At 34.9% G+C, this 12,927-nt stretch overlaps 1 protein-coding gene and 1 non-coding gene across 3 annotated transcripts in view; both read right to left on the reverse strand.

The window, feature by feature from the left end:
* Positions 1–1,053: 1,053 nt before the first annotated feature.
* Positions 1,054–12,927, reverse strand: part of DPP10 (dipeptidyl peptidase like 10) — a 632,664-nt gene continuing 620,790 nt past the window's right edge. For both annotated transcript variants that reach the window (XM_034654431.1, XM_034654430.1), the window contains 5 exons: positions 8,237–8,336; positions 7,924–7,982; positions 7,738–7,810; positions 3,767–3,840; positions 1,054–1,930 (listed from right to left, as the gene is read on the reverse strand). In XM_034654431.1, coding sequence (XP_034510322.1) covers positions 1,796–1,930; positions 3,767–3,840; positions 7,738–7,810; positions 7,924–7,982; positions 8,237–8,336 — 441 coding nt within the window. In that variant the 3' untranslated portion in view covers positions 1,054–1,795. The remainder of the gene's footprint in view (positions 1,931–3,766; positions 3,841–7,737; positions 7,811–7,923; positions 7,983–8,236; positions 8,337–12,927) is intronic.
* On the reverse strand, positions 2,941–3,044 carry LOC117801193. Its single transcript, XR_004623725.1, has one exon. It is a non-coding gene; the product is annotated as a U6 spliceosomal RNA (small nuclear RNA).

Genomic DNA, 12,927 nt, shown 5'->3' on the forward strand with positions numbered 1-12,927 from the left:
CTTTTAAACATTAAACTTATTTTTTTCTTTAAAAATGTGTTTAGTATTCTTGAAAAGACCTGAAATGGGTCTCAGAAAATTGAGCCTTTCCCATTTTAAATTGAATCCAGTGGAGCAGTGAAGACACAATTCCAAAGCATCCAGAAGAAAAGTTGACTGTCCAAGAAAACAATTTATATGCTTCCAAATACCCAGATTTGGGGGTTGATCCTTCAAGAAAATGGGAGAGTTACTGAGCCGTTCTGTGACATTTTTGAGTTTCCTTCTGGTGTCTTGATGTCATGAGAATCCAGCCTGTCCTGAGGAATTTGAGAGAAACCACAAAGACACACAGTATACTGCCTAGGTTTATCTAAAATTCTAAGCTTGATTACAGACTTTGAGACTTCTTCTGGAAGAGCCCTTAAATCACCAAAGTGATTTTAGTCACCAAATTTAATATTCTCATGACTTAAATTTGACTTCATACAGTCAAGTTTATTTTACACTCTCACTACTGCAAGTCAATACAGCACAGGAATTAATGCATTTGTGCCTTCAACTCAAATTAAATAGCAAACACTGCTGTTTGTGAACTTTTTGGCCAAGGAATAAGAAATATTTCATTTCTAATTCTTACCAGAAGGATTTAAATTAAACAGTAACAGATGAAGTGGGCAGGCACAGAATACTAAATAGGAACTGGCAAATGAAATAATCCAGCTCTTTGCTTTTACAATGAAAATGAGAATTGATTCTGCATTGAGAGAAGTAAAAGGACCAAGTGTTTTAAAAAAAGCTTTCTCCACCAAAAGAGCAAAATAGCACTCAGTGGCATTGCATTGTTAACAAAATTTCTTTATCAGAAACTATAATTTAATATTTAAGTATCTAATTTACATGTGACAAGGTATCATATTCAAAAAAAATTAAATTGCAACTAGAAAACTATTAACCACTAAAAAACGATACCAAACATAACCCAAACATTTATAGGAAAGCAATAGCTAGAATCTAAATTGGAAAAAATGTTTCATCATTTTTGGCTCATTAAACAAAGCATCCGTTATAGCCTCTAAAAGAGCATCTCTTCTAATTCATCAGAAGTTTATCCTTTGTAGCATGAATAACATGTAAAGATAGATTTATTGACTGTATATGCACACGTGTGTCTATATATTGTGAGACATACACTCGTGTGTTGATTTAAAGATACTGTATCTACTGATAACTGGCTGAACTTTGGAAGGTGCTGAAATCCATATTTCTACATGACCTTTGACCCATTTAATAATGTTTTTTTATAAACAGAATTACATAAAATACTCTTTATTAACTGAATATTTTCTTAAGCATAATAATAGACAATGAAGGAATTGCACTTATTGTAAAGATATACAGTAAGGTGTTAGGTTGCAGCTCAGCCATCAAAGATCAGGGATGTGGTACTAAGTATGCATCATATGCAAAGATGACGGTAGCCACTGAAATTAAAATGAGAGCAACTAGTTACAGAACAAATCTGGGGATAACAGAAGAAAACATGCACTACTCCTACTTTAATGCAAAACTAATTTCTCCCAGGAAACCAACCCTTTGACCTTCCTTACACAAAGAAACAGGTTCCGCACCCGTGGCAACACAGTAGACTTGGACATCTGTATTAAAATTCTAGTTCATTGTCTCTGAGTGTGCTGTTCCAGTGTCATCTCCTTAAGCTGCCCTTGAAATTCTGGAGCATGTACAATATTACAGTCTCTTGGTTAGGTTTCATTGAGCCTCAAGATGCCCTGCAGTTCTATATAAATAGGGTCCATTATTCATCTTCTTCCGGTTCCTGTGGTAACACAGGGATTTCTTCCTTTAAGCAATCACTGAAGAATCTGAGGATTGTGCTGTAGAGATGATACTTGCTCTTCTCAGATACGTTATGGCCTTCATCTGGGTAGACCTAAGATATTGAGGGGGAGAGAGATTGAAAGTTACCAAGCAGATACTGTCCCTCAGAATCCATTCCTTTAGCCCCAAGGGCAAGGGAACTTTGGAAAGTAATATCTGACCAAAATCTAACGTAATTTAACTCTGGGTTTTTTGTGCTAAACTTCTCTCTTTTTTTTTAAATTATAATCCTATGATAATAATTGAGACAAACTACAGTTTTTTATGTATTTAAATTAGAACTCGTTGGTCAGAAAAAGTAGAGCTTTCTATGTTCCTGTTGGCCAGGGCAGCATTAACATTCCCCTTAATTTGACTAAATTTGAGATCCTTTTCTTCCTGACTCTAGGGCCTTGACCTTCCTTTTCTTAGAGCTATTTTAGAAAACTTAAAATTGTAAATTCTCTACCCCTTTGTATGTAAATCTTCCAGTCTTGCCAGTTCTACAATTTAGGAAATGTCTTTCTCAAGGACCTAAAAACCATCTCTCTGAGATGAAAATATTGAAGGAGAGAGAAGCCCTCTCTGGGAGGATAGAACCCTTGCTCCAAGTTGTAAAACTACCTCCTGTCATAAACAGAAAGTTTACTTTTCCATTTGGTAATGTGAACTACCCAAAGTAGATGGCCTATGATTCCCTCCGCCCCAGTTTCTATAAATTCCCCAACCCTATGTTTCAACAGAGTTTAGTTTCTCTCCCCTATTACGGTAGTCTTAAATAAAGCCTGCCTTGTCTGTTTAACCTTGTCTGGTATAATTTTTAATTTGACAGTGTCCCCTCTAATATAAATGATATGAGTAATTTTTCTAAAATTACAAATATAGATACTTGTCCATCCCTGGATATGAAGTTTTTATTTCTTCAATTTTTTTCTAATTTTTATTTTTTACTATTAAGATGACATCACTTTTACTTATTTTTTATTTTTAATTATTTTTCAAAGTTTTTATTTTAATTTCAATTAACATACAGTGTTATGTTAGTTTCAGATATACAACACCATAATTGAACAGTTCCATACAAAAAATATGGAACACTTCAGAAATTTGCGTGTCATCCTTGTGCAGGGGCTGTGCTAATCTCTGTTTCGTTCCAATTTTAGTATATGTGCTGTCGAAGTGAGCACCTGGGGGTAAAGTTTTTAAATGGTACCTCAATGATCTACATAAAGCCCTCTACTCCTTCACATTATTTGTGGCATGATCTTATCTATTTATCTCTACATCTTCTTCCTTCATCATCCTAACTCTGGTACCTGTTCTTCTAGATATGTTGAACTACTTTTGGTTCTTTCAAATGCTGAGAACTTAAAATTGCTTTTTTTTTTACCCCTCCCTTCCATGACTCCTCCCTCAGACTGAAAATCCTCAATGTTGTAAAGTCTGTCTTACTCCCCTAGCATAGTGACCACTATAAAGTAAGTCTTTGGTACTATTCCCTACGTGTGGTTGAATGCACAGATGTAAATGTTTTGTTCTCTCCTTTTTTCTTAGTATCTCCTCAGACCACTTTTTCCTTACCTTTTATGATAAAGGTGATAGAAAATGAGGGAAAAAACAAAGGAACTAGAAGGGAAATAGAACACGACTCTTTGAAAACAATTCATTATTATTGATAGAAATAAAAGTCTGAGAAGAAAAAGACATTCTTGAAAATATTTGCAGTTCACAAAAAGCATGAGCTGATCTACCTTCTCAGCATGATTAGGAAGAAAACTCACAATCTTTGGTACCTAAAAACCACAGTTAAAATAATAGTATGGGGGATGGAGTAGTACAGAAACTGTGTTCTATATCTCACAACTGAAAAACCAAGGTAGGAAAACAGTCTCGTGAGAAAGTGACTTACCTGCATAGTATAATTCACTCCAGCTTTTATTAGGTGTTTGATTAATTCTGCTGAATGCTGGAAATGGACTTTTGCTGTAAGAAATTAAATTCTATTATTTGATGGAAATGCATTTATTAGAATTAGAACTTTTTATATGATTTTTTCAAAGAGATTAAATATTATACTTTACATACATTGTATATTTGAAAGACTGATACCTGGGCAGGGGTGCCTGGGTGGCTCAGTCAGTTAAGCGTCTGCCTTCAGCTCAGGTTGTGATCCCAGGGTCCTGGTATCAAGTCCTGCATCAGGCTCCCTGCTCAGTGAAGAGTCTGCTTCTCCCTCTACCTCTGTCCCTTCTCCCACTCATGCTCTCTCTCTCTCACTCAGTCTTACTCAAATAAATAAATAAAATCTTTAAAAAATAATAAAAGGCTGACAATTAACTTGAAAATCAGTAAGATACAATGCTGATAAAACTTAAAGGTTTATAAAAAATACTATACAAAAAATAAACTGAAACAGAAGTTACTATGAAGGCTTTACTTATTGTACAGGGTAGTATTTAAGTTTACCATTTATTATTTCTAATTGTTCACATATTTTATATAGTTATAATTTTAATTCAGTGAATGCCTATCCGCATAGTAATACAGCAAACCATCTTTCTGAGGATTACTGGGGCCCAGGCTCTGTTAGATACTGACATTCTGTTTTATTTTAAATGAGAAAAAAACTGCACCATCTTGAGAAATTAGAGTCTACATCTCATTATTGAAGAGCTCAGTATTTAATGTGGATCATACTGGTTTCTCCTGTTTCCTTCCAGCTTCCCCCTCTGCCTGAACTCTGCCTGAAAATTCTGAAATGTTGGCTGAATCACTCAAATCTGTTTGTACAGCACTTAGCTCATATACTGCCTGGCTATTTATTCCTATACTTCGTGCATCTTCAAATTTCTATAAATAACTTTTTAAAAAAGATTTTATTTATTTATTTGAGAGAGAGCAAGCACAAGCGAGGGGACAGGCAGAAGAAGAAGCAGACTCCCCGCTGAGCAGGGAGCCCATACTGGGCTGGATCCCAGGACCACGGGACCATGACCTGAGCCAAAGTCAGACAGTTAACTGAGCCACCCAGTGCCCTGTAAATAACTTTTAAGCTAACCTTTTTAAAGTGTCTTTGTCAAACTAGGTCAGTCTTAATAGTTTAAGCTGCTTCGTTGCTCTAATGCTATGATACTGGTTAATCCTACCACATAGCAGACAGCAAAAGATTCCAAAGATCATTTAAATCTTTTTAAAATCTACCCAAGATCCTTTCAGCATCTTCTTATTGTACTTCATGGGAGTATTACCATGTTACTTCTAAATAAATTTGCAAATTGCTCAGTAAATGTAAGTTATGAGAAATGCTGCTAAGTTGGAGCAATGACTAAGGTAAAATCACCCCTTATGTTGCTCATGTGTTATCGGAAAAAAAAATTTGTAAAGGACTCCATCATTTCTCTGCATGGATGGAGCTGAAAAGATAAATGTACAAAAGTATAGTTGGATTTTTTTTCTGTTTAGTTTCTGATGTGAAAGCCTGTTGATATTTGTCATTTGTCTGCTTCCTAAAACAGGAACATTAAAGGTGTAATTGTCTTAGTGAACTAATTTGCTGGTAGTTTTTGAGGATGATATTAATAATGATAGTAATATAATGTCATTGAGCACCTATAATCCACCAGGCCCATATGAGATGTGTGTGTGTGTGCGCGCGCATGTGTTTATGTGTGTTTGCGCTTTTCCTTTGAAGTGACCAGTGCTGAACCTTTGCTTGCATTTTATCAGTGGGTGAAGAACTAGATCCGTGCCTAAGTGAGGTAGGAAGAACATGATTTACCTTAATAGCTGCAACATATTGACAGAGACATTTGAATAGCACTAATATATTCTAGTCTAGGGTAGTGTCCAGACGTGAAATAATTTAACCTTGATATAATTTATTCTCACACTTGAAGCTTCAGGGCACAATGAAAAAGCCTTCATGCCAGATTCCAACCCCCTTTCTATGAATTAATGGTTGTGTAACTTTTGGCAAGTTATATAAATTCCATAATTTTTATTTTCCCAATCAGTTAAACAAGATAATAGCACCTGCTGCACAATATTTTTGTGAAAAAGAGATAGGATAACATTAAAAGCTTTTGGCACATTTTCTGAAATATACTCAGTACTTAATTTTTACTTTTTGTTACTCTTAATATACGTGTAAGATCTTAATACCTTAGAATAAAATTCTAATGTCCATCAAAATGGTTATATGCTTTTACATATGTTTCATCCAACATAGGTATGGCATCATCTCAGTTCTATTTTTTAAAATTTTATAATAGTTGTAGATTTTCAAAGAAGTTGCAAAGACAGTACAGAGAGTTCATGTATATCCCTTACCCAGTTCCCCCTATTTTTCACATCTCACATTATTATGGTCCATTTGTTACAATGAAGAAACATCTAGATAACATGACGCCTAACCTCTTATAATCTACGAGGAATTTTCTAACTTGTTTTTGATAACCTTAACAAGTCCAAGGTGTATGGGTTAGAATATTCCTCATTTGGGTTTGTCTGATGTTTTTATCATGGGTAGAATGAGGTTATGGGTTTTGGGACAAGACCATAGAGAGAGAGCGCCATTCTTTTAAAGCGATATCAAGGGTGCATACCATCAACATGACTTGTAACTGTTGATGTTAACCTTGACCACCTGGCTGAGATGGTATTTATCAAGTTTCTCCATTGTAAAGTTATTCTTCCCTTTTCCATACAGCAGTCTTGAGAAGCAAATCACTAAGTGCAACCCATTCTGATAGGGGAAGAAGAAAGCTAAGCTTTGCCTCCTTGAGGGTGTGTACCTACATAAATTTGGAATTCTACTTAAGGGAGATTTTTGTCTCTTCTCTCCCATTTACCTATTTATTCAAACACACACACATACAATATATATAAATACACACTGGATATATATTCTATATATATGTGTGTGTGTACATAAGTACTGATCTAAATTCTAATCATAACCTGGCATGCTGTAAAGTTAAGTTAAAGAGCTGATGTCATCTTTGCTGTAAGACCTTTTTAGTGATATTCTCTGTAATATGGGGTAAAACTACTGAGGCAGGACAGGATGGATCAACAAAAACAAGTTCAGATATTAGGAAATACTGACTCAAGGCTTTGACTCTATGCTTATTAGCCAAATAGCCTTGGTTAAATCAGTTTCCTCCTTGAAATTGATTTTTCTCTTCTGTGAATGGGGCTATAAATACTCAGCCCTCTGTTGTAAAGTACCACAAAAATATAAATTCAAATATAAATATATATTCTTTGACCCCTAAACTCTTCAAACTGAATATAAAATTATATATATTACTAGTAATATCAATCACATCCATCTCTAATGTTTAAAGTGGTGAAAAAAGGAGATGTGATATAAACATGCATTTTAAAAAGTTTTTAACTGTGAGTGTATCAGAATTTTATGTGCTGGCATCTTTTTGCTATCCTGTTGTTTTCTCCGTTACTTTCGATTTGAAGTGTGCCAAATAATACCACAGTGGTACTCAGTAGCCATATGTGGGTATTCAAATTTTAATTAATTAGAAATAAACAATTTAAAATTCAGTTCCTGATTAAACACATTTCAAGTACTCAAGAGCCATATTGGCTGGTGGCTACAGTGTTCTACAGCGCAAATTCAGAACATTTCCATCATCCCAGAAAGTTTTATTGGACGGACTTGCCATCGAGGCTCCTGGCTTCTTTCCTCTTGGTCCTGACATCCTTCTTCTTACTTCCTATCATACATTGGATTCTTTGTGCCACTATCCTCTGCTATCTTCTTCAAAAAGTTTATGGGGCCTCTTGTAAGCAAGTTCTTAGATGTACCCCTTTGTTCAAGGTCAAACCCCGTCAAACAGTAGCAGCAACTACAATACTTACTGTCAGCAGTCCCATGAATTATTAATATATTTTCTTCTTTTAAGCCATGAATATTATGTAGCACACTGGATGCCTATAAAGGAAAGCACAAATATCTGTGTATATATAGATCTACCTATATTTGCAATTTGATTCAGTTTTTAGAACAAATATGCTCTTCTTTCTTCATTATTTTAAATTTGTTACCTGGTAAGTGCTTTCTTCCCGAGATGGCATACCAAGGTATCTTTCAGAGAATGCTGAGGCTGTGACCCAAAAAAACAGAAATTAAAAATAAACTAAAAACCTTATGACTAACATATTTCATTATTTAATTTCTACATTTCATGTTTAATTGTCATGCTCCAGTAAAACTGATTGAATGAGGAAGGCAATAAACAGCTGAAAACATCTCTGATAGCACATGATAAATGAGCCCAATAGAACTCTTCTGCATTGGGATTTTCTTTTTTTTACAAATCAATACGTTATATTAAGTCAATCTGTAGGAAGTACTCACCGTACAACTTCAAGTCTGTGATGGGTGCAATCACTGATCCACATTTAAAAAGCTTTTCATCTGATTTTAATATCATTGATGCAATATAGCCACCATACCCCTGGCAAAATTAAAAATATATATATAGAGAGAGAGAGGGAGAGAGAGAGAAAGGGAGGGAGGGAGGGAGGGAGAGGGAGAGTGTATGTTTGTATCAATTATCCCTGGAGATATTTTTAGCTTTTGATAACTGTTTGGTAATATACATAACAGAATGTCTTATAATGTCCCAGACCTGAGAAAAGAATACACTAAGATCACTTTGTACAGATGAAAATCTTGAAATGAATTTAAAATTTTATATAACAAGCTATTTTAATAACTTTAGGTAAAATATAAAATTATGTATCAACATTGTCCAGTGTTTGCTCTTTGATTTCATGTGGTATATCTGGGAATAACTCCAAATAATTAAAAGCTAGGGAATATAGCACTTATTAAATCATATCTCATTTTCAGCAAATCACACATATATATTTAGTGAAATATTTAATAATTACAGTTATGTAGAATTAGGAAAGGAGAATTAAATATTTAAAATCTATTATCGCAAATATAGATTCTGCTTTGTTCCACACGCCTAAATATTTGAAGGAAGTGAAGATGATAAATAATGTTGCTAGTTGCATGAATTGGATTATAGTTTAAATTTAATTTTAGGGGCATCTGGGTGGCTTAGCTGTTAAGTGTCTGCCTTCAGCTCATGTCATGATCCCAGGGTCCTGCGTTGGGCTCCCTGCTCAGCGGGAAGCCTGCTTATCCCTCTCATACTCCACCTGCTTGTGTTCCCTCTCTCACTGTCTCTCTGTCAATTTTATTTTAAATATCTAAATTCATCTTGCAGCGCTTTTGAACTAATTAATTATAAATTCTTAAAATATATATTAAGATGTCCAGTTTTCTTTTGTAACCAAGAGAATTCCAGAGGAGATTTTAACAATTTAGTAGATTTGGGCTAAGGCAGTGACCTACTGAGTTACATATTCATCTTAGAAATTAATTTTTAGCCGTGCTCTGGGCAGTGTTCTTCATCTTGCTGGACATCAGAGTACCCTGGGAGGTATTAAAAAAAAAAATGAAGACCTAGGCCTTAGCCTCAGCAATTCTGATGCAGTTGGTTCATGATGAGGTCTACTTTTAAAAGATTACCAGATGATATTAGTAAGGTCCACTGCGATAGGAATCTGTTAATCTTACTAAATTCTTGAGATGAGAAATACAGAATTTCATTTATGCTTATATGGAACATTATTTAAAAAGTGGGATGATTGACATCAAAGTCCCAATTGCAAACATTACTTAAGTGTCTTTAGGAACCTATGTGAAGAGTAGCAGAATATGGCACTTTGGCCTATTGATTATTTTGAGCTGCAGACACCTGGAAAAGAGCAAATGCAGGGAAAGGCTTTCTCTGAACTCCCTTATCTGCCTAAAGACAAATCCTCCAAAAGGAACTCAGTTGTCATAGATACCTTCCCTGGGAATTTCATCAACCTAGAAGATTGATTCTTGTCACTAGAAGTCCACAACACACCTAGAGAGACTGTCATAAACTGTCACCCTTCCCATCTATTCTTCCATTCATCTTTCCTAACAATCATTCACTCTCCTATTAAAGGCCTACATCCCACTCTCCTTTTCCTATTAAGGTGGTATTTAAGCCTGAATTCTAAGCGCTCCTCAGAGAGTTACTCACTTTTCCTTGGGTATATCTCATGTATGTATGTCAATAAACTTCTGTTTGTTTTTTCTCTTGTGACTCTCTTTTATTTACAGGGGTCTCAGATAAGAGTTCTCAGAAGGGTAAAGGGGAGATTATTTTTCTTCCTTTGCATATGTTAATTTAGTGCTGAAATATTTAGCTAGTGTCCAGAAGCTTGAGTGAATCTTCTTCACCAATTGGTAAATGAGGGAAATAAAATTATCCTTTACAGAGATAAACCACTACAGTGTCTTTACTCATTCTTTTTGAAAGATACAAACATATCTTTAGGTCAGCAAAATTCAGAAGCATTAGCCTTAAAAGTGTTAGGGCATCTAAAGAAAGAAGTGAAGGGGAAGAAAATAATTTCCCTCTCCCCTTCTGAGTTCTTGGCTGAGATGCCTTGTAATAAAAGATTATCAAGAGAAAAAAAGTTTATTGACATGAATACCTCACATACACATGGGAGATACCCAGTGAAACTGAATAACTCCTTGAGGTGGCTCAAGCCAGCACCTCAAATACCATCTTTAGCCAAAGACAAAGAAAGATGTTGGAGAGAGCTCAGTTATGGGAGGTTACAAGGAAAAGAACTATAATCAAGGTTAAGCTTTGTTAGGCAGATTTAAGTCCAATTTGGAGTTAGTGCCTTCTCCATTATTAAAAGTTCTTATGATTTAGAGTCAACCTTCTTATCCTGGTACAAGGAGGGAGACACAAATGGAGATTTCTTTTATAAATGTAAACATCTCTTACAAAAGAGTAATTTCTGTTGTTTCCAAAGCTTCTCCTGTGCCTGCCGTTTCTTAAAACAATCAGCTCAAAATAATCCTTATGCCAAAGAGGCATATTCTGGGATGGCATATTCTACTCCCCTTCAGAAGTATGCAGGGGTGGATGAGTTCTGCAAAGTAAGAAAATAGCTATTATAGAACGAAAGTGTAGAGAGCCCCTAAAAGTTCTGTACTTAAAGGGAACTTTTCCAGTGTATTTTTTCTACTTCTTGGACATGGAGGTAAGACCAAGGTGTTGCAGCCAAGAGGTTTCAAGTATTTCCCATGGGGCAACACTGTTCCCACAGTGAAAAATGCACATCTCAGTTGTTAACTTTTCTGGTTCTAATTCCACAATGGAATTAGAGCAGACTTTCAATTGATTATGATTTGGTGGTTTATATAACCTGACTACTTTGAGAGAATAGCTGAATATTCCAATCCACAGAACAACTATACATTGCAACTTAATAATATAAATTAATAAGTTGGTATTATGTTTTTTATCTCTGTTTCACATAAATCTCAGTCTGATTATCTCCAGGAACTAAGTAGAATGGTCTCTTCCAAAGGAGGGGCAGATTCTAGAACAATGCTTGAAAGTTCATTCAGATCACTTGGAGATCTTGTGAAAATGCATATTGTGCTAATTCAGTAGATCTGGGGTGGGGCCCAATATTTTGCATTTTTAACACACTCCCAGGGAATGCCTAGGCTCTTATTCCGCATTTTGAATAGTAAGTTCTTATGGTATAATAATAAAACAAATATACCTACCCACACATCTCCCTAGCTTCAACCAGCATTCCCTAGACCAGTGGAGATTTAAACATATGTATCAACACTCTCGAAAACAATTTAGTCTGTGGAGAATGGGCTGGGGAGCTTTCCATATGATTTAAAAATGAAACTAGGGTTATAAATCATTGCTGCTGCACAAAGTTGCATTTTACTATTTTTATATGAAAATTTGAGATTAATGAAGCTAAATACTCTTTAAGACTTAATGATAGTGAAAGCTGTTGAGTAAAATTCTCTCTATAGCATTCAAAAACCTAATCCAAAATGCTGCCTTAATTTGATATGTTTCAGCAAAATGACTTCTATTTTTAAAAGAAAATCAACACTGGGAGGCATTAGAATAAATTAAATGTTAATTGTCCACCTTCCTCTGTACCATTTTATATTTACTCACTGAATGCAAGAGTAGATCATGAAAGAGTTCTCAGAAAATACATCCCAGACAAAGGTAGGAATCAGATGTAAGTTCTAGGTAGACAGAAGATGGTGTTTTAATTTTCAAAACAACTCCTGTCAATCAGAAAAATGCCAGAAACTGTGGGTCATCATATTGACTTAGTCAGTTGGAGGATGTTTATTTGATATAGATCAAAAATAGTTAATGGTATAGGCTGTTCTGTTCAGTTCTGTCATTTTATTGGTTTCTCAGTGATCACATTTTTCCATTCACTGTTATGTCCTTTCCATTTGCGTGGCATTTTAGCATTACTTATACAATTTTAACAAATTTATCTTTTAACATGTTTTTTATTCAGTGGACTTAAAGTATAGAAATGTTTCCTGAGAATATTTTATCTTAAAAAAGTTATATTATACCCAAGATTGAAGAATCCCATAGATAGATGGACTTAGAGGAGCCAGGGTGGGGTCTGTAATAATCATTAAGTGACTTATTTGAGTACTCCAAGAGTTAATGAATACAGTCAAAAAGAAATACTGACAGAACTGAAAAAAAAGGTTTTTCCTAGCCTTAGTTAAGATTCTTTGTGAACCACATCATTCATGGCACACAATGATTTGAAATAAAAATACACTACATATGTTATGAGTAACACGATTTATTGCTTTGTATTATTTTACATTAAATCTTTTTAATTTGTTTAATGTGATCACATACATTTTATCACAATTCTTACAATCCTGTCTTGTGTTCTTATTATGTATATTAAAAGCTTCAAACCTTAGAAGTGACTGCCACCAACAAGCCCTATCTCAATTGAGAATATATAAAACTATAGGTAATAATTACCTCCCTAAGTCAAGTTTTTAAAAAATATTTATTAGAGTGAGAGAGCACAAGCAGGGTGGAGGGGTAGAGGGAGAGGAAGAAGCAGGCTCCCCACTGAGCAGGGAGCCTGATGCAGGACTCAGTCCCA

Source organism: Ailuropoda melanoleuca, chromosome 2, assembly GCF_002007445.2.
Source record: "Ailuropoda melanoleuca isolate Jingjing chromosome 2, ASM200744v2, whole genome shotgun sequence".
Lineage (NCBI taxonomy): Eukaryota > Metazoa > Chordata > Mammalia > Carnivora > Ursidae > Ailuropoda > Ailuropoda melanoleuca.